Genomic DNA, 26,738 nt, shown 5'->3' on the forward strand with positions numbered 1-26,738 from the left:
TTAAACTGTGATACAATAATTTCCTTTTTTGTAAAATGAAGGAATGCTCACTGAAGTACTGCATATATATTATATAGAGTATAATGCCTATTGAAGTATTACCCTGCCATTATTTTGTCAAACAATTTGTTTGGCATAAAGATCTTTGATACTGGAACTTTTCAGAAGGTGCAGCTATACTGCTGTTATGAAGTAAGCATGAATTATTGTAAAGGTTATTGCTAAAGAAAGACTTAATGGCCACAATTTTGCTTCCTCAAAGTGAAAGCATTGAAATGTTACATGGTAGCTGAACTCCCAATCTCATTTTTGTCTTCACAAAGCAATATCATGTGCCACCTCCTCACTTCTAGTATGCAGGGAAGGGCTGGTTACAGTAGATTGTGAAAACTGCCTTCCCAAATAATTTTTGTGTTTCCCTTTTCTAAACTTTAAGAAAATAATCTGCTGTGGTCTTAGTGCCAAAATGGAGGTTTAATTTTAGTAATCATATATGTATTCTATATAAAAATAAAATTTGCACAAACCATATGATAATGATGTCTAGAATAAAATAAATTGAAACAAAATAAAGAACACTACTTCGATTTTCTATGTCCTGATTTCTTGCACTGTTTCTTGGCATTTCCTGTTGTATATAGGTGTATGATAATGGGATGCTCACTAGTTAGAGTAGTTAAGATGTTGGAAATCAGCATCTTTGGACTTTCTTGCATTCAGTCAATGAAGGAAACAAAGTAAGACCATAGGGAAACTTCAGTGAAATATGTCTTCTTCGGTGAGGCCTTAGATGATTTGACTTGTGATTACATTTTTTCTTAAGAATTTCATACTGATATGTTAAATGAGACCTTTTAGAAAAATCTGAGTGTGGAAAATATTCTTAAAGACTATAACTACTAACCAGAGGAACGAAGGCAGACTTTTTTTTTTTTTTCCCCCCCAAATTATCCTCTACCATCTAATAACAGCATGATATCCTAAGGAACTCACTGACAGAATGCAATTGTATAATCAAACTTAAAATCAAAGAGAAAGTCTATTGTCCAAGTGTTGTTTTTGTCCAAAAGTTGTGAAATTTCTTGGTAGAAATACATACTGAGTGAAGGCAAAATTGGAACAGCAGCTTCTATAAAATCAGTGTAGATTGCACCTCTTTGACATGGGTTATTGGCACAGGATAGTGTAAGTACATCTGGGTGCTCTGTTCCTGTCCTCTTTGAAGGAGCTTTCACATTCTTCATGTTCAAAAGAGAGCAAACTACACAAAATGATTTTATTTATCAGAGAAAGATGTCAATGAAGATAATTTTTTCCTGCTAGCATGAAAAATACCAGAAATTCCCAGTGGCTTCACATGAAGAGTTAGAGCACATCAGAATTTGGCAGCACCTTCTTACTTACTTTGCATAGCATTTGTTTCCAGAAATTAAATAAGTGCTGACCTTAACAATGCATTCTCAGAGATATTGGGCTGAAAATGAGTGAGTCAGCATTGACCTGAAAATAAACAAAGCTCTGTTTGAAGTTTCCCAGCTGTTCTTGAAGAGCGTATGGAAAACTGTTTTCTGAACCAGCTATCTGCTTGCAGTGGGTATACACACTATCACTCAGCAAGTGTACCCAGTATTTATGGAAAATTAGGCTAGTACAATTGCAAGAAAAGCTTGTTGGACTGACTCACTACCCTCACTCCAGTTTTGATCACTACTTTTCCCCCTAGGAAAACCCAGAAAACAGGGATTACCAACTGCATAAAATTGTCTCCATCCTCAAACCTGGAAAAATTCTCTTCAAATTCTTGGTGTTTAGTTTTATAGTAAAAAGCTTGCCAATTTTTGATCAAGAAAAAGTAACTGCAAAGCTTAAAAATAGTTGTCTTTTTGATACTTTCATTGTCTTTTGTCCTCTCCATACTATTTATAAAGAAAACTGTCAGTATAGTGTGCTTCAGCTCACGGTTCATGACACCATATCCTACTGCCACTCTCTGATTTAGGCTTTTTTGAAAACCTGCCATGGCTCAAAAATGTCACAAAATGAAACTAAATTGAAAAGTAGCAGAGGATTCTCCTCAGTTTGCATCTCCTTTTCTGTGCCCTCTGAGATAATTGGCTTTAAATTTTCCACTCTTCACATACGCTTTTCCATTTCTCAGTTTTCAAGAAGAAGACTGGGCTGAAATCTTTATATTGACTTGTCAATGCATAACTGATAATACAATGAGGATATTGCTACGCTCACTTTTTTTTCTGCCACTGCTCCTTGCTGTTCCATTTCCAGCACAGCTGCAGTGCTAATTGCTAATGGTTGGGCTTTTTAAAATTAGCCAGTGCTATAAATTCTAAGTAGTAATGACTAAAATCTGGAGTCAATTATGTGGCCAGTTTTGTGTAAGGAAGAGATGCACCATCACTCTTCAGATGTAGCTAATGGATTCAGCATTGTCACCTCCTAACAAAAAAAGCTTTTTATTTTTCTACAGGAAAGCCAGATGGTTTCTATCTGTCCTTCATAGCAGATTTGACCTTTAAATGAGAAATCATCAGGGACCAGTGATTCATTGGCAGACAAAGGACTCAGCAGGCATTAAAGGACAGTGTCCTAATTGACTGAGCTCTGTTTCAGATGTCCATTGATTAAAGAAGGTGCTGCAAAGATGCTGCCTTACAGGCGAGGTTATTGTCAGCACAGACAGCACAAATACCTGGCTCCCATAAGCAGGAGCTTAACTTCTGTTTGTGAAAGTAGCCCTGTTCATTTTGATAGCACCTTTGGATAGACACAGAAAAGGCTAAAATCATACTGTCTAGAAGAAGTGAAAGTCATTTTTCTGTGGGCTGTAATACTGAGAGCACCCTCTGTGTTTCCAGAGCTGTGTGAACACTGACAGGGGCTCATCCCCTTTGATAAGGAAATGATCAGTGTAATTATTTGGAATCTAGCAAAAAGAGAGAGCAGACATGTTTTGTTCCTTTAACATTAAATATATCGAAGTAAAATTATTTTTATTCCACAGGTTTAAAAGCTGAAACAGAGATGTGACTTGGAGATACAGAAAGCTTCTGAGCTAACTTGTTTCTAAATCTGAGCTAATTTTTCCAGGTTTTTTCCATCTGGCTTGTAGTCAAACTCACACTGCTTTCTGCCTCCCCTGAGCTCCCTAGTCAGCCAAAGAATAACTGAGTTGGGTTCCCAAGTTAGTGAAATGGAAAGGACTTTCTAAGTTGGAGCTTGATAAGCCTTTTTAGGCTGTGGATATCTGTCCCTTTTCACATGACTGAAAATACCAATATTTTTTAAAAGGTGGTGCTAGGAAATTTTCCTGAGATTTATTAGTGCCAGTAGGAAATATACTTTGCAGGAGAAGTATAGTCACTTTTGCTTGATTAGAATCTGTTTCAGTAGTCATATTTTCTTTCTGCTCTAGGGAGGTTCATGCTTTGTAAAAATGTCACATTGCCACGGAACTTATTTTGCTTCAGCAGATGCTCATCTCTCTGTCCATTTGGGTAATGACGCTGCAGCTGCAGACACAGCTTTTTGTTTCTAGACTGTTGATTTTTTATGCATATTAATTAATTTCAAAATGTTGAAAAAATACAAGTGGTGGAGTAAACACCAAAACATGAACTGAGTATGAGAGCACTCTTGTGCTTCTGTTGCTTTTTATCACAGTTTCTAGATGATTGTAAGTTTTTGGCCAGTATGATGAAGTTCTGAGCTGGAACAGTGTCATCTTTGAGTGCTGTAGTGGCTGAAACCCTGATTCTTACAGAAGTTCAATTTAGAGCTGTTCATTAACATCTTTGTTGCTTTTTACTTAAAAAAAAAAGAAAAAAATTAGGGAAGCCTACATGGTCTTGTTTAGAAACTGCATTTTGTTCAAATTGAACTCTTGGAAACAAAAGACTGTTGTCAGAATAGTCTCTCAAATGAAAGTGCTCATGCAAATAAAGCATCTAAATAGTTGTGAGTTGTTTGGACTGCAGGCAAAAGAGAAAGCAGGAAAGTAGTTCACAGAAAAAGATGAAATGTAAGGATTAAGCCAAGTGTTTAGTGCCAGTTTCTGCCACATGAATGTTGGATGCCCACTACTAGTAATAATAACAAGGCAAAACAATAAAAATAATCATGAAAATGCTATTGTTTTTTTCTTTTTTTGCTGTTAATTGATCTTTGGTTTTAGTAGTGTTAACATTCAGTGTATGTTATGACCCATTGGAAAAGGACACTGAAGTTTCACTTTAAAGGAGCTGAATTTGCAATGAGCAATCCCATACTCATGTGTTAAAATTATACAAAAATACAAGCAGTGTTACTTAATGTTGCTGGAAGAATACATACTGGAGTAGCTACCATTCTTTACAATGTCTGACTTGCATTTTTTCTGAAAACTAAGCAGGATTGAGAAAGGGTTCTCGTATGTGCATGTTCTGTGTTACCTCAAAAGTGCATTACTACCTTCTTCAGTAATTCTGAAAAACAGAGCTACCAGTGCTCATGAAATACGGATTTGGATGCTGCCCTGAAGATTATAAAAACTTCCACAGAATTTCTAAACTTTGTCAAAACCTTGAGCCTTAAGTACCTAATCCATTTCAGGTAATGTTTTATAACAAGAAGATGCTCGCTGGTGAAAAAGAAAAATCCCTGAGTTTAATGTACTAACTGTGGTCCATACTGTACAGTAGGTCAGATATGAGGACAAAAAAAAAAAAGCCACCACACAAATCTGCTCTTCGGTGGAAGGGAGAGAACAGTCTTGTGCTTAGAGAACAAAAGGCCCAAGTGAAAATCTTGGAACTTTGCAGGGAAGTGCACTCACCCAGAGTTGTACTGTTCCCTCTGAAAACTCTGTTTTCTTATGATTTCTCAATCCTAAGCGTGTCATTTCCAAAAATACAAAATAGCCAAAGACAGAAGGTTGAACTTGGAGATTCATTCAACTATATGAAGACACTGGTCTGCCATTTTCTCAAACCTTTAACTACCATTTTTAATAAGATGATTAGTGTTTTCTTGAATATTTCATCTCCTCTTTTTGTCATTCTCTTTCTTGTACTTTACATAGCTCAATGGGGCTTACTGGGAGTTTACTGAGTTTTCTGTGAAATCAGCTTCATAGGACATCTTTGATGCCATTTGATGCCAAACAATACTCATTTTAGTTCTCCTTGAAGAAACTTCAAGGTAAAAACAGAGTCTGAGTTTACCATCAGTTAACATTGCCTGATATTCTGGTAGATGTTGTAATCTTCCCCTCTGAGTTAGCTTTTTGGGATAATCATGGTGTGAAGTAGTGTTTCTTTCTTTTCATTCCTGTAAAATATTTTTTTTCCCTTCTTTGGCTTGTTGCCTTGCTAGGTTCCCATCTTCTGTGTGATTCTGATGCATATGAGGATCAGCTTCTTTTTTCATTATCAACAGTTAAGCCACTAGTAAATTACACTTAAATGTTTCTCCCTTCACGAACATCACTCACCCATATTTTCTTCTGAACTGTCCTTCATGTTATTTTCTCCTTTTATTTTTTGTTTGTCTTTTGAAAAATAAAAGCAGTATCATGGTTAAGTGACAGAACCATGTACAAAGTGCCTCAGATTTAACTGAGGTATAGCAAAATTTCTAATCACATAGCTTCATATAACTGCAATCTCCTTTGATACTAAACTATCCTCTGTGCAGGGGGATAGGAAGTGGATGACTTTAGTTTCAAGCTGAATGTCAGTATCATAGTGGACTAAACTTATTTATTCAACCTCTTCATCCTTGGACATTCAAGTTTTGCTGTTGAGACTTAATGTTTAAAAACAGTATTTGTACATCGTGGGGTTTAATGTATCCTTTTCTGGAAACAAAGCAAAAGTTCAAATAGATTAATCAAGCTTGTTTCTTCTCTGTTTTACAAATCCTGAACTATAACCAGGCATTTAAATATCAAAGTAGGGGCTGTGAGTAAGTCTTCAGATGGGACATTTTCAATGCTTTCATGATGGTCACCATTAATAAATGTGTAGAATGAGATAATTGTATATCTCATCAGAATTTCAATCCCCAAATTAATTTTTTTTTTTAACCAACATGCAAAACTCTCTTCTGTTTACCTTCTCTGTGAGAAACTATTGGCTTTTAGAACTCATCCCACACTGGAACTCAAGAGATTTCAAATCAGAATTACTGTTGCTTTCCTACAGGACCTATAAGTCAGTGCTCAAGAAATAATTTGTAGTTTTGCCATGTTTTGTCTCATCTAGGTTTCAGCAATCAGTTTTGATGCAGGGCTGAAAAACTTTAATGCAAAGATCTAATACTGGGTGTTATTTGATCCTTCTGTTAATTGCAAACTGATTGCAAGATCTAGCCATGGGTGAATTTCTTTGCACATATATCAGTGTGTCAGTGTGTTTTGTGGGTAGTGGGTTTAATTAGTCATTAATTCCATAGCATGAAGCTGCATCTTAATATAACTAACTGCAAAAATTCTTAGAAGGTCTTCCATGAACAAATTAGAAGATTGCCAAAGTGTTTGATTACTAAAGTTGTGCAAAAGAGCATTGTGGTGATTTTTTTTCTTCTTTTTTTTTTAATTGGAGTTAGTAATTTTGCTGAATTCTCATTAATATCACCTTTTCTCTGAGCACTAAAATAGATCTGAAAGAAGTCTGTGCTGTATTTTGGGGATGTATTTAAGGTTTTGTGTATCTGCTAGCATGTGAGTAGTCCATTAAATTCAGTTAGATTCTACTGTGTGCGTCATTCGCTGTCTAAAACTTCTGATGTGGGAGTTAATAAACTTCCTTCTCATCATGTTTGTTATGAAGATAAAAGTTCTTCATAACAAGAACTTCTTGGAATATCTGCTGAATCTCTCACTGCTAGCATGCTTCATTTGAAAGTTTGAGCTTTTTCAGCTTAATCCATTCTTTCATACTGATCAAACGTCTTTTTGAGAAGAAGTTGAGGAAAAACTCACTTTATGCTTACTTCAAACATATCAGCAACAGAGTTATAATGGTATTTTCAGTGAAGAAACTTGATGATTATAGAGCTCTTTTCCAACCTAAAGGGTTCCGTGATTCTGTAATCTTTCTGTACCGTGTTGGCTAACTTAAGCTTTTTATTAAAGTGCTAAAGAGCACTATTTTGTAATATGTTGCCTTTGAAAGGAACACGGAGTTATATTAAACTGAAATCTGTTCCCCTAAATGAAATCTTGGAGCATTTTTGCTGTCATAAAGAGGATTGTTGAGTATGTGGTATCCTTGGTGCATAGAAAGCATGCAAAATAGGACACGAAGGTATATCACAAATTCAACCTTATTATGGAAATAGTTGAAATAATTCAGCTCACGTTTTTATCAATGCCTAAAAAATAGTGAATTCAAGGAAAATATTCAGGAAAGACTTGATTCTGTCTTACCTTCACAGCCACGAGAAGGTTAAGAAGCAACTTGAATCATTTGATATTTGCCCACATGAGAGAGATTTCTGATAGACAGCTCTTTAATATAAAAAGTTTTAATGAGCTCAACTGTTTGAAATGGAAATTGGACAAATTCAGACAGCAAATAAGTCACAGTTGTTAAACAGGACAATTAATCATTGAAACAGTTTACCTAGGATATGAAACTGTGAAACATTCTGACTTGGCATAAAGGTAGGGTAAAAGAGATTGTTTGATACCATTTTACCTAGTTCATTATTCAGGAGGCTGAAGTACTTGAATATGATGGTTTCCCCAAGAGCTTGCATTGTTTGAGATTTATCTTTATGAGAATAAAGCATGTGACTACATGGAAGCAATAAATCTTCTACAACTAATGGTAATTTGCTGGACAATTTACGTATTGGTACCATATTGCTACTTTGCAAGGTAACTAGTACTTCAAAATGATGGGGATAGTATTGCTTAGACAGTGCTAGGATCTAGGCTCCTCAGAAGACATTTGAAGGGGGAAAGGGGTAAAACCAGGCTCAGTGGAGTTAGAGCTGGGTAGCCCTGAATGTTAGGGAAAGTTGCCATCTGGATCAGTTCTGAACAGTTTTTATGGAATTAGTTGGAAGTCACAGAAAGGCATCTATTGCCCCTTCATAAATGTTCTTGGCATTGCCAAGATGGAAATGGGACGATGTTGATGTTGCTGTGTTCTTAATTCAGTTTTTAACATGTGTACAAGTTGCAAGTACTAAGCAGAATGCATTGTACCAGTAATTCCTGGTACATTGTTGCTGTCAAAAGGAAAAAAACATGTAAGGGTTGTCTCCAACCAAGTGTTTACAGACAGTGAATACAATCAAAGTTAATGAAATTCACACTCACCATACAAAGGTCAGTTTTGACAGAGTTGATTTGCTCACACCTTCCTCTCATTCTGTATTCTTTATTTAACTCCTTTACAGTTTCTGAAAGACAAGCATTACCTGAAAATAGGTTTAGAGTAAGGACATGTTACATCCTTTCAGAAATCATTAGGATCATCCAGAGTCTTCCAAATTTGTATTTAATGCGCAATGTTGTGTGGTTTTTCTCAAGTGGCATTTCATTCTTTAGTGAATGTTGAGAATTTTCTCTTTTTTCTGTAGCATTTAAGTCTTTAAACTTGTATTTCCAAGTGCTTCTCTTGATTTTTTGATGTTGAGCTTTGAAATTATTAGTTTGAATGAGGGACTGTTCTACTTATGTAAACACTAATTTTTATTGAAGTATTTAAAATAGATGTTTTAAATAACATTGTACATTTCCAACAATCTTCCGCAACTTAGAAACAAAAGAGAGATTGTCCACTAAACAGCCAAAATCACTGTCTGCTTGTGTGTACATGGATAGAATGATGCATGTTTTTAACCATTGAATTAATTTTAGCCATTTCCACTCCCGTTCCAGGTGCAGGACAAGTTTCGTTTGGACCTGTCGGATGAAGAAGCTGTCCATTATATGCAGAGTCTAATAGATGAAAGTGTCCACGCCCTCTTTGCAGCTGTGGTGGAGCAGATACATAAGTTTGCACAGGTGAGGTATTTTCAGTTGCTGCTCTCTCTGAATGCTGAGTGAGGCAAGAGGCTGCGAGTGCTAAGTTTAAAGCATGACTTCACCATTTGTGATGTTTCAGTTCATTTTCCTAAAAGTTAAAACAGTGTTTTAGCTGTTAGGACTGGAGAACAAGCTTGTAGAGGTCCTAGAAAAAATTTTGAAGCACCTTAGCAATCATGCAAGGTTTGGCACCTGAAAGAAGGTAATTTCTGGTATCAGTCCAGTCTGGGGAATGAACAGACGTAGAGCAGCCCTGCCAAAGACTTGGGGGTGCTGCTGGGTGAGAGGCTAGACATGCCCTGGCCATGGCACTCACAGCCCAGAGAGCCAAACATGTCCTGGGCTGCATCCAGAGCCCTGTGGGCAGCAGGGGAGGGAGGGAATTCTGCCCCTCTGCTCTGCTCTGCGCTGCTCTGGTGAGACCCACCTGGAGCACTGCATCCAGCTTTAGGTGCCTGCACAGGAGGGATATGGAGCTGTTAGAGCAAATCCAGAGGGCTACAAAATTGATCAGAGGGCTGGAGCACCTCTGCTGGGAAGGAAGTCTGAGAGAGCTGGGGTTGTTCAGCCTGGAGAAGAGAAGGCTCCAGGAAGACCTTATAGTAGCCTTCTTGCTGATGATCTGGGTCGACAGTAAATTATTGCCTCTGTTATTTTTATTATTACAATATACCTTGTATGAAGAACAAAGTTTAACCCCACATCTTACACTTTGTGCTGTTTTACTATAATCCACAGTCAGACAATAAAATATGTTGAATAAAACTGTGTTCACAGAAGCATTTCTGCTTTGAATTTCCAATGTTTTTTTTTTTTCCTTAAAATCATCTGACATTTGGTATGTGTTTATCAGGGATTTAAGATATTACACTGTTTGTCTTAAGTATTAGAGCCATGACAAGAAATGGAATTAAGAGGAAAAATTAAACTGCTCTGAACAGCCCGTCATTATCCTAGGTTTTTTATTGATTTTTCCTTCAAAAGGCTGATCAAATTCTGATATGAACTGAGGAGAACTATTGTGACTATCCATTTTGCTTAAGATCTTCTGTTGTTTTCTTCAAACTTAGTTTTATTTTGAAGAATTGCACTATAGTGCAGGATAAGGAGAAATAATGTCATTTCCATCTGTGTATATATTTAATAACGGTGAACTTTTATGAGATGTGATGAAAAAAGGAAGTGTAATTATGCGGAAATGATACAAAATTTGTTGTCATTCACTATAGATTACTTTGAACTTTGGAAGGAGAACAGTAATTTCATAAGACAAAGTGAAAAATGCCAGGCATCTACCTTGGGGTTCAAATTTATTAAAAAAAAAAAAGGCAGACATCAGAAATATTCAAGATTGAAGTTTTAAGTCTGTCCACTCTGTGTTTACCTTTCTTTTCATCACATACTGACAATCACTTTTTTTGACATATCCTTTTACTCATTGGCCTTAGGAGATTGCTGCACTCTCCCAGATAACTGTTACTGCATTTGTGAAGGTGTATTTGTAAGTCAGGATTTACAGGTTTGATTCAGGTGACCTTTTCTTTTTCCATTCAGGCTTGTTTTCATTTGATCTTTATTCAGCTTTTAAAATCACAGGACAGATTTGTTCAGAATATTTAAAAATACCCAGCAGTGTTACTCCAGGCTTCTGTGGGATGGAGCTCTGAGCACCCTGGTCTCATGGAGGGTGTCCTTGCTTATACAGGGTGGTTGGAATTAGTTGATCTTTAAGGTCTCTTCCAACCCAAACCATTCTGTGATTCTGGCTCCCAGGAATGGTGTTCTAAGCAAAAAGCTGACCCACATTGCAGCAGACACCAATGGCATCTTCCATTCATATTTTTGGGAGTTAAAATGCAAGCCCAGTGGTGCATTACACTTTGTGTTCCAAATAAGCAGATGTGACAGCCACTAATGTAGGACTGATCTAGTTATCTTATTTTTGGGGTTTTACCTCTCTGGCTGGCCCATGCTGAATTTCAGCACAGACACATTTTCCTGAGGCTCTGAGCAATCTTCGTGTGCTTCTGCAGAATGTGCAACCTATGTGCTTTTAGCTTTGCTTTCTGCTTTGGGCATCTGATGCCTAGAATGAAAAACAAGTGTCTTGCTTTGTGAGTGATAAAGGCAGCTCTTGACTCCGTGTGATGATTGTTTTGGAGTTCCGCTTATTGCCTTTATTCATGCTCTAAAAACTTCAGACTTGCAGGCTTTGTCCTGCAATGATGCTGGATTGTAAGTGTGAAGAGGATGCAAAAAGAATAGACACAGATTAATCAGCAGCTGGCAAGTCTTAAGAATCTGTGCTCTATGAATGTATTTTTAAAAAATACTTTAAAAAAATCATCAAAAGTAAGTGTAATTAATGTCTATTCTCTTTATATTGTGGGTGAAATAGGATGCTTCATAGTGATATTTAGTACATCATTAGTAAAAATCATTATCTTTCCTTTTTGTCTGAGGTAGTCTTAAGAATTTGCTGCTGGAGTCTTCATAGGGTCTGTAAATCGTTAAATAAATGAGCAATTAATGGGTCATGAATTTACTGTAAAGGGGTCATCTTACACAATGGCCCATTGAAGCTTTCAATTTGTTAATTTATAATTCTGCATTGAATTGGCAGTGGCCTTGCTTTAATAGCATTGTAAGTTGTCTGAAAAAGCCCCAACACTACACAGGTGTTGTGACACAAGTGTAAACAGCAGATTTGGCCTAATGCCACACAATATTTCATTTTAAATGCTGTTCAATATATTTTTTGTTTATCAGTAGATACTTATTCTTTTACTGCCTCCAAAATAGGCCTGAGAGAAATCTCTGCAGTCTACTGCAGCACTTAAGAGCTTTTTAACAAGGTTGGTTATTATAGTAACCATGGTGTTTCAGCATTCTATATGTCACTCTGCAGTAAGCAAAGCTCTTGGATAGAGTACTCTGGATATTTTGGAATCAGCTCAGTATTGTTCTTTTATAACAATATTCTAAATTGAGTTCAGTTTACAGCTGTGTTATGAAGCCTTTAGTTTAGTTTCTAATGTGTCTCTAATCTGTTATTTTATCAGATATTTTACAGACCTTTTCATGCACTGCTCGTCTCCTTCTTAATGGTTACCAAAAAAGTTGTCTCAGAAGTGGATAAATTCAGCATTTAGAATAAGCTAATGGTGTTGTACAATAGTTCTCAAGAGGAGGAAAAAGTGCATACTAATTTTAGTTGATACTAATGAAGACTGGATAGCCATTTCTCCCTGGAGAGTAATTTTCATTTTAGCAGCATTATTTATTTCTGCAGTGGAAGGAAACAATCTACAGTTGAAGTGTCTGATTTCACATTTTATTTCCCTTGTAAATTTATAAATCAAATCAGTTGCATTCAGGGCTGAAATGGTAAGCAGTGGTTAGACAAGGGAGAGTTTGTGGAATGAGTGGTGTCTCACCTAAAGTGTAACTGTACAGTTTTGGGGGTTTATGAATGCTTGGCTGAGGAACAAATTCAGTTTCAGCTGCAGAAGTAGCTTGGCTTTAGAATATGCCCAAACTGTAATCCCAGTGCTGTTGCATCACAGAATGCAGGCACCTCAGCACAGGGCTTCTGTTTTTCTTCCTACTGGATGTCAAAATAAAACAGGGAACATCTACCAGCAGGATTGTGTGGATTGTATGAAATAATTTGTCAACGGGCATATGGAGTGGTTTCCATCCTGTTTTTTCCCTTAAGAGGTTGTGAAAATCACCTGCCCTTAGGCATTTCACCGTGTTTTTAAACAGAGAGGTCAATTTGCCCATAACATTTGTTCTTTTAGACTAAACCAGGTTGAGTAAACTCTGTGTTGTTTTTTTCTCTTTTCTTTTAGTATTGGAGAAAATAAGCTTTTTGCCTGCTTATGGTGGAAACAACTAAATGCTCAAGATAGAGACTTTCTCAAGCCCTTGCGGACTTCACCAAACAGTTTTGGAAGGCAAAAGCTGCAGATTTGGTAGCATGAAGAACTGAGAATTCAGAAGGTAGAGAAGCTTTTTGAGTCTCTGTTCATTAAAGGTTTAAAATCAACCATTTTTTAAAGGACGATGATTGTTTTTACCATCCTTGGGGGCCTCAAAGGTCGAAGTAAGCAACTTCCTCTCAAGCCAAAGATAACTGGAAGAGGTTGGATTTAATGGTGGATTCTTGTACGTGTTAATATATTATTTTCTTATTTAAAAATAGAAGTAGATACAAAGCTAAAGCAGGGAGTCTACAGTTCATCGGTGCAGGAAAAACCCCTCAAAAAACAATGGCAATCCACTCACATCCCTCCCCTCCCACTTTGTTCCTTGAGTAAGTTTTAAATGTAATGCATAGGATCCTTTATTTCATGCCTTGGGCAATGTTATCACTCAGAATGGACAATCATTTCTTGCCTGCTTACAGAAGTGTTTTTAAGTGCTGATAAGTTACCCCAGCTGTAGGCAGCCAATTAAATGATCACTAACAGGCTCAGACACGGGAATGCACAGTGAGCAGTTCAGTATTTCACTTTAAATGTTTTCTGTACAGTGATTATATATTCTTCACTCTAATAAAACCTTTGTTGTTGCAGTCTTGAGGTGTTCTGTTTTGTCTTTTAATCTTACCTGCTGAGACATGGCACACTAGAGGATTATGTTTATAACTATTGGCTTTTTGCAAGGATTTTCACTTCTCAGTTCACTTGATGCTGGAATAAAGCCACTCATGAAATTACTTTTTTGCCACATGTTGAGTTCGTAATGAATCTGGTTTGTATGATCAACAATGTAATTAGCTCTTCATAAATGTGTGGCTGTCTTAAAAGGGTGGTCTAATACTCCTGTATTTTTTTAAATAATATTTTAAGTCAGGAAGAAATCATCCCCAGTTATAAAGATAAGAGGGACTGATCTGAATGTGAATTTGACCTGGTATTTGTGAGTCAGTCTTGCTTTGTGCTTTTGTCCCTTTTTTCTCCTATATATGTTACTTAAGAACTGCATTACCCTAGTTACTTAGTGCACATGTTAGCTGGAAACACACAGTGCAACAAAGGAGCAACAATAGTTCCCCTCTTATCTTTAGCTCCCTCTTCTTTGGAGAAGTAATAATTACCATTTTCTTGTGATTTGGTTTTTTTTTTATTTATTTTTCCTCTCAGACTTACATATTACTCTACTCACTCTGTTTCCCATGAACTTGTTCTACTTGCAGTACTTTGTGGTATCTCCCAAGTATAATTCTGAAAGCCTGGATTCCTCAGACATTCAGAGACAATTCTGCAGAAAAAAATTGTCCTTTTTTTTAATATGTTTTGAATGTGCATCCACTGTGCTCAGACAACTTTTGATCTTTATGAAGAAACCACACTTTGTTTGACTTCAGCTCTTGTCTCTGACCCCCTAGCCTTTTCAACTGTGTGTATTGTAGAATTTTGCCTCTATTTCTTTTGAAGAAAACTTCCTGTTCCTCCTGAACAAGTCTAATTATGAAGGATATGGGCATGACCCACTGTATGCCAGTTGACCAGACAGGCCAAGGTTGTCTCCTTATTAAAACCCAAAAGACATCATCAACTCAATCTTACAGCGCATTTCACTTTGCAGAGATGTTTATAAACTGTTAAATATTGACCTTTATAAACACATTATGAATGAATGCATGGTTGTTCACTATGTCTTGTGTTTTAAAATTGATTAACCTGTTCATATGCTAGACTATGCAGCAGCCTATTAAAACTGTAGTTTTAAGTTGTAAATGTTAGCATGTGAACCCAAGTGGAATGTGATTACAGTAGGTAAGGCTTAGCAAGAGCCTGACTTCAGTGTAGTTCACTGTCCAGTTTTTAAATGGGGAACGTCAAGCACAGAAACAGAAAACCTGTCCTGAATCAGGGGAAAATAGTGTGTTCATACGTGTTTCGGCATGTTGAGTGACCTTGCATATAGTTTCGGTGTATTTTCCAAAGAAATTTGTAAAACGGTGAGCGCTGACAAGCTAACTGGATATGTCTCTCATCCAGCTAGTGTTTTTTTTTTAGGCTGATGTGCATATTCTGTTCCTAGCTCTTAGGAACCCTTAGAGAAAGACGAACAGGACAGCACTGAGGCTGCTACTACATACTAGCTGTAAGTAAATTTGTACTTTAAGCCTTGTCTTCTAAAAACCAAGTATTGTTGAAAATTGAAAAGCATCAATAGGTTTATTTTTTTTATAATAGTCTTATACAAAGTTCTGACTTTGTTTTGTAAAACCAGATGGCTCTTCATGTGGCATCATTTGTTTAAAGTAAAACAGTTGAAGAAAAACCAAACAAGCAGGGTGCTGAGGGGGAACAGGTTCCTTTGTTTTAAATGAAAGGTGTCCTTTTTCTGGTATGTTAGTCTTAAGCTTTGGCTTAATGGAGTTCATATGTGTAGTAGGTTATCTATCATGGCTTGATATCACTGTATAATACCATGAGTGTATTATGTGTCTGTTGTCTCAAATAAGTTCTGAATCCTTTGAATAGCCACTGAAAATTCTGTCTTTAAGGGTAGAGTTCTTCAAGGTGAAATCCTTGTAAATTTCACAAAGTTAGAACCCCAGTCAGATGAAGGTCCCCATGGGAATATCAGACAGGAGTTTTACCCTGCACTTCTACTTGTGTGAGTGCATATGCAGGGGGTAAAAATGCACTCATAGAGCTCTGCATGGAGTGTGGCAGGGAGCTCCATCACGTGTATCAGCGCATGGTGCAGTGTGTGGTACAAAACTAGGCTGTACCAGTTGTGTCACAGAGTAACTTGTCAAAAGTGGCCCTGTTAAGTCTCTCCAGGAGGTATTACAGAGCAAAAGAAAAGGACAGTCAGTAATTTTGCCATGGGCTTATTTTGCCCAGCAGTTGTATTTTTTTGTGGCTAGAGATAAAAAGTACAGTAAAACTACCCTGTGGGTGCTTTGTTTGCCTTTCAGCATTCATCTTGATCTCGTCCTGACTTTTTTTTTGTCCTTACAAAATCTCTAGTGGTTCTTTGAGATTGAGGGTGGGAGAAGCAAATGGAATAATGTATTTTTTCCTTCCCTGCTGTAGACTGTCATTGGTTGTTTTCAAATGCCATTGCATCAGGAGCAGAAAGTGCCACATTAGGGTTTTCTTTTCGGGGTGAAGAAGCAATAATTGCCAAAGTAGGATTTTTGGGGAAGACAGGGTAGGGGAGTGAGAAGGAGGTGGATGTGCTCTGTGCTTTTAATACAAAAGGCCTCTGTCCTTTTGGCAAGAAATGTCCCAGTTCTTACAGACTGTTATCTGGTTTTGTTGTTCTTGTGTGCAATTTAAAAGAAAAAGTGCTTTTTGCAAGACTTTACTGGAATAATGACTTCGGAAAAGGGAAGGAGGAAGAGCAAATGGGAATCTTAACGCCTCTTTTCACAGTGGAGATAGCAGAAAGAGAGGTAGTGTAAATGGCCTGCCTTTTGTATTCGGGAAAGGTTTTACTCACAAGACCTGGTATCATCAGCAGATGGTAAAATACTGTGGTTATTACGAAGTACCTGAAGTGCCTACATTTAAGGAGTCTTAAGGGAGTAATTGAAAACAGATTGCAGGTGGATTGTGTTAAAATAGATTTTTGTAACCTCTTCAGCTGATGTGATGATTCTTTGTAATAGTGAGGCTACTCAAGTGTGATTTTGATGTTCTCCTGTCCTTCCGTGATTTAGATTGGACCTGCCAGGGGGAAAGAAATTTCTTTTTGGATGATAAAATGTCCAAACCCTGTTGCTTCCTGAGAGTTGACAGTGAGGTGGTTCACCTGCCTGGGTTCAAACCTGAAACAGCAAGATCACTGCTTGGGGAAGAGCTCATCTACACACAGGCATTAATCACTTAAGCTGTGTGTGGGACAGTGCTTTCCAAAGGGAATTAAGCTATACACCGGGGAGGTACTTAAATTCTGAGTAAAACCTCTCCACATTTAGAAGCTATACAAAATTTAACAGGACCATTTTGAATTACTTCCCTTGACAGAAGAGTGTCCTGAACTTTTCCCACCCTCTTCCTCAGTGATAAGGGATCAGCAGGTGGCAGTTTACAAGAGTCAGTGTTCATAGCCTTCAGTGCAGGAAAAGTGATGTGAGGGTGTGGTTGAACCAGTGTGGGCACTCCTGGTAGATCTGGAATCCTTGCTTCCATGGTCAGACAATTCACCTTGGTCCAGCCTGTAGTACTCAGAGTGACAGTCAAATAATTCCACTTTTGTCTTGGTGGGTGCTTAGATGTTGATTGTAATACATAACAGGTAAATCACAGAGATGGCACATCCCACAGTGCCAAGCAAACTGCTTTGTCTCTACTTCATCTATAAAGCGGTGATAATTTGCCCCAGCCCCTTTTTAGGTGTGTCTTCTTTCACTGGTCAGAACATAAAGTTAATTGTAACCAAAGGGGTTTCTCTCTCACGTCTAATGTAACATCTCTTGCTGATTACTGACTAAAAAACTCAGAACAATGCCTTTTTTAAAAATAAGTTTATTTTCTTGCACAGACATATATATAGTTTTCTATCTGAGAAGATGGGACATAATTAGGTGGAATCTCTGCTTTTAACAAACGATCCACAAATTCTTCCGTTTGAGCTTTAGGTGGGGTAACTTAAGTTCCATACCTGGGTGCATGTATAGAGAGAGATAGGGCTATGCATCTTGCCTACCTGGTGGTGTAAAATCTTATGATGGGACACTGTGTCCTCAGGGCAGGGACAGAGCTTTTTTTATTTCCAGTAAATACTGGATTGGTTTGTACCCCATGTCTGGTGATGTCAGTTGTACTCATTCAGTGCATTCAGCTGTCTTGTCATTTTTCTAATTCTGTATTTTCATTAACTGACATACAAGAGAGAGATTTCTGATGAAAGCACAGCTGGTTTAGTAGCAGTGTCTATTTCCTGAAGTAGGCAGCTTCCATTTCACCTTAAATTTGGATTTTTTTCTCCCTTTGTTTATCCCTGCTGGGAGCCATTCTTATGTAGATAAATTTCCTGCTGGCGCACGGACAGAATGAGATGCTGAGTTTTCTGACCCAAGGGAGATGGTTCATGCAATGATGGTTGTCTGAGTCAGTCACCAACCTCAGGGGTGAGGACAGTTCTGGCACGGCAGGAAGCTTTTCCTTTACATAAGCGGTTCAGCTGGGGTCTCTGGTCAGACTCTGCTTTTCCAGGGGACAGCACAGCAGCAAACCTTGGGATAGTGAATCAGGTTGTCTTAAAAGCAAACTGCATGCCAGAGACCTGGCTACAGAGTAAGAGCTCTACTTGTTGAAATCCTGAATAAGGGAAAAAATGTGGTTGTATAGTTCAGAGGTATTTTGTGTAGTTAATCCACAAAATTTACTAAAACCTCTCAGTGGCATCTTTTTGAGAATATTGTGCCATATTGCATTTATCTTCCAAGTTGCAGCATGCCAGTAACAAGGTGCTGTGTGACATCTTACTCTGCAAACAAGGAGATGACAGGTCTCAGCTCCTGTTCTAACTTGACAGGTGCTGCTTTTGAAATGAGAACTGAGAGTCTCTGTGCTACAATCATGGCATGTTGTCCATTGGCCTTGAAGATTTTTTTGCTTCTTGAACTTCCTTTTCCCTCCCAGCTCTGTAAAATCAGTGGTGCAGAACCCATTTTTAACTTGTCTCACACAAGAAGTACCATAGCTTGGGGCTTTAATTTGAGACGGATATTGGAAGTGCTATTATAACTTGCCAAATAACAGTGTGTTTTGGTTGCACTTTACATTCAGACTTGGTTCATTGCCTTGTGTTTGTTCCATACCTTAGAGCTCAAAGGTGCCTGAAGAAGTGTATTTGCTGGAACCCCTGTTCCTGTCAAACAGTGTTCTGGCAGTTCTCTCCACCCTCCTGTCTCAAAAAGCTCTTGTAAAAATAGGGAAAATGAAAATATTTCTGTGCTTTGATTAATTAATCTTACAGTACTGTACATGCACAAATAAAGCTGAACTGAAATAAAGCAGTTTTTCAACTTAAGCAAGCAATAGCCACAAGACACATTGTCAGGCTTTTTTATCAGGGTCCATGTTTCTGCATCTGTGTCATCCAGCTTGTTGTGTACCTGATCCTGATTTAATATATTGTAACAGATAAATTACTTTCATTCAATGAAGAGATGCAGCCGCTAAAAGCTGTACAATGTTTTTCTAGTTTATCACCACATGGAATGCAAATGGGCTGTACAAGAACAACTGAGAATTACGAGTCCCAGGGATTATTTTCTCATTTACAGTTCGAGATATGTAAGTAAGCAAGAACAACTCACTTAAAACTTGGAAATCATCATAAATCAGGATGCCTACAGCTCAGTCTTACATCTCTATTATATGTGTTTACCTAAGCACATGCTTTTCCACTATTTCATTATTTGGTTGCCCATGTTTATATTCCTGGTCATGTACCTACTAATGTTCCTCAGTAGTTTTAGTGTGGAGCCTTCTGTTCAGTAATAAAGTTTATTTTGTTTGTTATTCAAATTTTTGCATACTGAGTTCTGTTGTACCTATTCCCATTTTTCAGCCCTGGTGTTGGTGCAAAGGCAGGCACATCTGTGATGGTCAAGTTACCAGCTGTCCTGGGTTTTGTGGCTGCAGTGTCAGTCTTGGATTAGACCCTCTCTGGAGGTGCAGTCATTGGTCAATACTTGAATTCAGTTTGCACAACGTACTCTAACATGGGAGCATAAGGAAGGAATCTGGGACTGTTGCAGTTGCTGTCACATTGACACAGATTTGAGGCAATTACCCCTATTTTAATTACACTAGATTAAAGCTGCCAGCTGTATGCATGTCCTAATCCTGTATATTTCAGTATCTACAGGATCCTGTTCAGTTCTTCACTGCCCTTGGATAGCTACCCAAGAATCTCTTCCATCCCATTTCCCTTGCCAGGCAAGCAGGTAAGGATCACCAACCTTAGCTTTATCTTTGGATTGCAGATTAGGATTTCTAAAGGAAGTTTGTTCAAGATACATTCTGGATTTAACCAATATCCCTCCTGGACTCTACCTATTGCTCCACAGGAGCATGAATTACCCATGTTTTCTATATTGTCTTTGTCACCCTGCCATGGCAGTCTTGGCTACCTCAGGCCATTTCAAATGGCATTTTGTGCTTTGTTTTAGCAAAATTGGATCAAGGCCCACGTGCCTGCTTTAGTGTGAGCTGTCTGTGAAATTACTAAATTCCACTGACTCTAATGAAATCTATTCATTGGAATAGATTTCCGTGGACCATGCTGGGAACTTGATGCAGGTATTTCTGCGAAGCTGAAATACACATACAGCAGTTTCTGTTTTCCAGTACTGGTATGTTCCTTGCAAAGACCAAACAGAGGGCATTCCTAACTGGATGTCCATCCATGGGAAGTTTGGACAGTTTTAAGGGAATTGGGTCCTCCTAGTTATCAGCACAGGGGTTCAATGCACTGGGTCATCTACATCGCCCTGAGAGGAGTCCATAGCTGTGGGCATGCAGACTCTGTGAGCAGTGGAATTCACTGTGAGGTGTGGATTAAGTGTGCATCCAGCTCACACTTAATTAAGTGTGCATCCAACTCACGATTAAGCTTTCATTTGTTTGACTCTATGGTCACACCCTTGTTTTCCAAGAGAAGCCATAGTACAGGAGTGTTCAGGGAAAAGGTTAATCCTATCATATTTTCATGCAGCTTTCTACATTGAAAAGATCTTTGTTTCCATGAGCCCAACTTTGCCAGAATTTGAGACTTTCACATACAATAAAGTATAAGGACTAGAAGCCCCATCATTGAGCACTGGCACACTCAAATGCCCTTGGATGGGGCTTGGAGCAACCTGGCTAGTGAAAGACATCCCTGCCCATGGCAGAGAGTTGGAATGAGATGATCTTTAAGGCTCCTTCCAATCCAAACCATTGTGTGATTGTGTGATAGCTACAATGAGCAGTGTCGCCCCAGAACCGTAGGAGATGGTGGTGTCCCAAGAAGACAGACTGCTTTTCCCTAAATTTAGTAGTGGATGATGTTGCAGCAGAGAGCACCACATTCTAGAAATGCCAGCTTCTCAGAAGCTGGAGCAGAGTGAAGTGTATATCACACAACTGGGCACATCAACCAAGCTTAAATCACAGAGGAGATAATTACATGGCCCCAGGAAATCAAGTAGCTGTTCTGTTATGCCCAGCTTGGGCTCTGAATCTTCCCATAGCATCCCATTGCCATGATAGCAAGGCTTCAGATATGCTTTCTCTGATCTTTCTTATTTACCTGCTTTCAGGTGTTTTGTGAAGCTTAAAATAGCAAATGTGTTCAGTTCCTGGTAGTGGAAAAATGCCAGGTGAGGCTTAAATTATTAGCTTTTCTAAGGTAGAGATTTGCATTAATTATGTGAAGTTAAACATGAATTTCTACTCATACTGCAATTTTCAAATGGCTCTTGAGAATTTTTTTTATTATTTCCCTCATAGTTTGTTTAATTCTATAAAATCTGGCATGACTGAGGGTGAGAAGGAGGATTTTTTTTATTAATACTTAAATAATTGAAGAAATGAGGTTTACTTGAATTTGAAATAATTACAGTGAATTCCTGCTGGCAGAATAAAGGACAAATTCATCCCAGTGCTCTGTGGCTATCATGCCAGCTGTTTTCTATTTCACATGTATGAAGAGTTTTACCAGTCTTCTTTAAATCCTATATACCTGGCATCAGGTATCAAGTATCCAAGTGATTCTTATTTCATCTGTTGTATCCATCTGTGTTGTCTTCTCTTGACCTTTTAAATCTGCAAGGTCTTCTGAGCAAGGATCATATCATTACATTTGCATAGTGATTATTACCAAAGGCCTGGAATCAATGAGCGTTTCTATAATATAAATTATTATGGAAGAAACCAGCAATCCAAGCCCAAATGACAAGGCATTTGTAAATAACATAACTAAATCTTGATAGTTAAATTAACTGTAAAATGAGAAGGGACAGTGGATAGGTACATAAAAGCCTGGGAAGAAAATGTGTACTCACACATTTTCACTTTGGTCATCCTGAAAATACCAGAAAATAGGAAATTAAGGTTTTGTTTTTTAATTCACAGTTAGCAGTGTCAACTGTTGGTTTTAAACTAAACTGCATCCAGTAAAATCATTTAAGCTTGCTACACTGTGCCAAATTACTTCTAGTGGAGAACAAAACAGGTAATATATTCAGAAACATTAACATTAGACAAGATAGAGCTGGGAAAAAATATCCAAAACTTGAGTCTGAAAAATGTTATTGTTAAGGGAGCAATAATGCCTTCCTGAGACTATTTGACTCCACACCATGAAGTCATGTGTTGGATTGCAAAAACAGTTATCCAAGGTTTATCTGTAACAAAATGATAGAATGATAGAATAATTTGCGTTTAAATGGACTTTTACAGACCATCCAGTACCAAAACCCATGCCATGGGCAGGGACATCTTCCACCAGACCAGGCTGCTCAGAGCCCCATCCAACCTGCCCTGGGACAGTCCCAGGGATGGGGCAGCCACAGCTTCTTTGTCTGACCTATGCCAGGGCCTCACCGCTCTCATTGTAAAAAATTTCTTCCTAATATCTAGTCCAAACTGACTTCCTTTTAGCTTAAAATCATTATCCCTTTTCCTCTTGCTGGAAGTCTACTAAAACGTTCTCATCTTTCTTGTAAGTACTCTGTAAGTTTTGAAAATCTGCCCAGTGGAGCACCACCACCACCCCCACCACAGGGAAAAACTGTCATTATACAGGTCCAGCTGTTAAAGTGTTCATTCAGGAAAGATATTTCAGAGTTCTAATACACAGAATATTTTTAGGAAAACATCATTTTATGCTCAGTAGCAGCCAAAGAGCAGTTGAACATTAGGATTTGTTAGAATTAGAGAATGTACAGAAAACATTCTCATGTTGCTGCACGTGTGCATGTGTATCCACACAGTGAATGCAAGCAAAGCTATGGTTGTCCCATTCCAAAATGGATTCCAAAATGGGTTGGAGCTAGAAAATAGGAAGATAAGTAAAAAGCATAAGCAAGGAAAGAAAATGCCTCCTAACACAGGACCAATAGCTGAACCAGGAAGCTTCAGTCTTGGAAAGTAATGAATTCAGAAGGATGTGACAGAGTTCTTTAAAAATCTGCAGTGTCTTGTCCAGTTCTGGGCTACCTGGTACAAGAAAGATAAAAACTTGCTGAGGAAGGGACTTTGCTATTAAGAGAAGCTGAGAGAGCTGGGGCTGCTTAGCCTGGAGAAGAAAAGGCTCAGGCATACCTCATCCATGTGTATAAACAGCCAGTGGGAAGGAATGAAGAGTAGGGTCAGACCTGGACAAGAAGCTGGAGGTGGTCAAATCCGGGGACAGTTTGCCCAGAGAAGTGTTGAAATCTCCACCAGTGGAGATGCAGAAAACCCAAGTGGACAACACCTCCTCCAAGAAGCCCTGAAGGGTTGAACCAGGTGCTCTCAAGAGGGTCCTTCTATCCTAGGCTATTCTGTGAAAATCATGAGTCATAGGGGAAAAAGAACAGTGAAGAAGAAATGGCTGTATTTTTCACTTTCTTAGTGAGCAGATGGTATCAAAAGAAAATTAACAAGACAAAGGTTGGAAACAAATAAAAGAAAGGGCTTTTTACACAGTGCATAATTGAGCTATGGAGCTCTTTATCATAGTGTTTTGTGGATGCTAAATAGCAATTAGATAAATGCATGGAAGAAACATTCATCAAGGTCAGTTAAATACAGTATTACCCACAAATCTTGAATTTCCTGAATCTACAAGTCATTTGAAACTGAGAGAATAAACAGAAATATTCGTATAGTCTTATCAACACAGTCTCGCTCTTCTTTTGACTTTTGTTACTTGTCACAGTTGAGGACATGACATGATACAGCTGACCTTGCATAGCTGATCCTATGTTTAGAAGTACAATGAATGTGCACTCTGTGATCCATTTCACTGCAAATGCTCTATAAAAAAAAAAAAAAAATTAAAAATTCAGTGTTTGTCTTAGAAGAAAAAAATATGCATTAAGAAGAGAAAGAAATTATTTGCATAGAGGTCAAGTTTGTTCAGCAAGAAAGTTACATTCTCATATCTGCTTTTGATGAGTGCTGTATTACAAGGCTTTTTTTAAAAAATGATATTTAATATATAATACAGGAAATTCCATACAGAAAATTATTCAAGCTTAAGTGAATATTTGATATGCTTTTCAGAGGCTTGGTGTACTTCTAAAGCATAAAAGTATAAATACAACTATTTAAATTACTTAATGTCAAATGGGAATTAGGAAATCTGTGACTTTTGCTAAACACAAGAATATATTAGGAGAGTGAAGACTTTCCTGTTTGAAAAATCAAACCTTATAGTTTTAGGAAAATCTCAAGCATATGCTGAAGAAATGTTTTATCGTAATTAATTCTTAGGCAAAATAGGGAAGAACTTGATTTGCATAAGCCAGAAAATTGGCTATCTCTGTAATGGACTAAAATTGAGGAGATTGAACTCTGGGGGTTATCTTTAGTTTTGATTATGACAAATAAACAAATTAATAAGCAGCTACATCCTTGGCTTGCAGTGCAGGGAAGGAAAAGTCTGGGTAAGGGTTTTCATACTTCCTTTTGGCTGAAGACCTGTATGCTCAGAGAAGAATAATGGTTGTGACGGGACTTTGTGCAGAGAATCTGTAAAAGGTTGAAGATACTGAGAAATTGGACTGTGAGGGGATTAATTGAAGTCTGGGCAAGCAAATTTCCTCTTGAAGATGAGAGTAGCTGAAGCTGCCTTTGAACTGATGTCAGTGGGACACTGTGATTAAATACATCTTGTTTTTAAAGCACTGCTGGTCCCTGTGGAGCAGTGATTAGGAATCAGATCAATTATGCTTTGGTATTGGTTAAGACTGCCTTTTTTCCTGCTGTTGCCTGCACTCCAAGTCTTTGGAATGAGACAGTAAAAAGGAGGAACTCCAGGTTAGTAACCTGGGAATGCTGTTAGTTTTCATTGGGTAGGAAGAATCTCCAGGAATATCACGTCTCTTTCTTCCTCTAGCTTCATTTAGAATATTCCACCTTTGGGTTTTGATTTTGTTTTCTTTTTTTCTTTCCTTTTTTTCCATGTACCTGCCCTGGGTGAGAACTGACTTCTGTGGCCAGCACCTGAGCCTGATGCATGCTGTGTCTTGAAGCTGTTGTGAGGTTCATCTAAAGAGCTGAACACAGCTGTAACTGTTCTAAGTCCCTTTGTCTGCCGTTTGATTGCTTTGATAATATTCTCCAATTATGTGTGATGATAATTAAAGAACGTTTAAAACATCGTACACAAAAGAGACATGTAACAGTGCTGGAAGCAGGATAAAAAATGCCTTTGTTTAAATGCTGAGGTTTCAGGGAAAGAAAAAGGAGGAACCTGAGTGCTTAAAATGGCTTTTAAGCAGAATTTGAGTGAATGGTGCAGATTCCACCCACTGAGTCAAATCACTTTGACAAATATCTCAGTCACTCTCTAACCTTAAAGATTTGCCTCAGGTTGAGCATGATATTATGCTTGTTTTTCTGGGTGTAAACACCACCAACACTTAAATCAGGATTCTGAGAGCAGGTGAGCCTCTCAGTTTGTGGCAGCCTCAATCTGATGGGTTTGGTCTGAAGGAATATGCAAAAAAAATGCCCTTCAGTAAACTCAGACATCACAAAGAGTTTCACCAGCCATGGTGCAACAGTTGTCAGCTATTGATGAGAGTTCTGCAGGAGAAGGAGAGCCAAAGCCTGTGTCCTTCCTGAGCTCCAGGCTGCAAACCAGAGGCTGACATCATTTCCCTGAGTGCTGCTTCTTTCCATGGGCTGTTTGTGATTTCCCTCAGAAATCTCTCTACTTGGTGAAAGTCCTACCACACTCCAGGGACCAGAGCAAGGACATGGCCAGAACCTCTCTGTGTGCCATAATACCCCAAGCTGTTGGAGTTCTCATTCATTAGAGCTCAACAAAGCAGCTAGTTTTGATGACTGATTGATATTAATTACCTCTAGGATATAATCCCTCCCGTCTCTGACTATTTAAGTACTCGCCTGAAAAGTCAAGTGAGAAAAAGAGACAAAAATCCCTCTTGGAAACTATTCTTAGCCCATTGGCTGTTAATTATTCACTGTGTATGAGCTCACATTGTACCTTGCAGAAAAAGCACCATGAAAGATGTTAGAGATATCACTTATGAGCGCAAAGAGCTTTGAAAAACCACTTATAGTCCATAATAGTCAAGCCAAGCCTACACTTCTGTGAGTCAATTGCCTCTCAGATGGTTTGGACAGACTTTTCCAAAACTCAGCACACAGTGATTTTGTTCTCTTTAATCACTTTTCCACAGAGAGACTTGTTATGAAAGCAAACCCTGGCCTTGCTGACAAATGGAACTGAGGGTGTTGGGGTTTTCTCCCTTTCCCAAAAGAAGTCAAAACCACAGACATATTTGTACATGTATATTTTGTTAAGTTTGTTTTCAGCTCAATGGTTTCAACTGGTGGAGCCGTTTGATTAGCTGAAATCAACTTCAGTATATGGAAATTATATTTGCTGCAGGAAAAGACCCAGAGTGACACAGCAGGACACGAGAGGCTGCTCTGGAAGAAATAGTTTTCCCCTGAAGGCAGTAGAGCTCATTTTGGGATTCCACTTTAATCATGTGCTG

At 38.2% G+C, this 26,738-nt stretch overlaps 1 protein-coding gene across 4 annotated transcripts in view; it reads left to right on the plus strand.

Moving 5' to 3' along the window:
• Positions 1–13,613, plus strand: part of PIK3C3 (phosphatidylinositol 3-kinase catalytic subunit type 3) — a 66,901-nt gene extending 53,288 nt beyond the window's left edge. For all 4 annotated transcript variants that reach the window (XR_014846945.1, XM_085043000.1, XM_085043002.1 and 1 more), the window contains 2 exons: positions 8,888–9,013; positions 12,889–13,613. Coding sequence is in view for 3 of the 4 variants with exons in the window: in XM_085043000.1 (XP_084899126.1) it covers positions 8,888–9,013; positions 12,889–12,903 (141 nt within the window). In the remaining variant the exon portion in view is untranslated. The remainder of the gene's footprint in view (positions 1–8,887; positions 9,014–12,888) is intronic.
• The last annotated feature ends 13,125 nt before the right edge of the window (positions 13,614–26,738 follow it).

Source organism: Lichenostomus cassidix, chromosome Z (genome assembly GCF_008360975.1).
Source record: "Lichenostomus cassidix isolate B80296 chromosome Z, HeHo_3.0, whole genome shotgun sequence".
Classification (NCBI taxonomy): Eukaryota; Metazoa; Chordata; class Aves; order Passeriformes; family Meliphagidae; genus Lichenostomus; species Lichenostomus cassidix.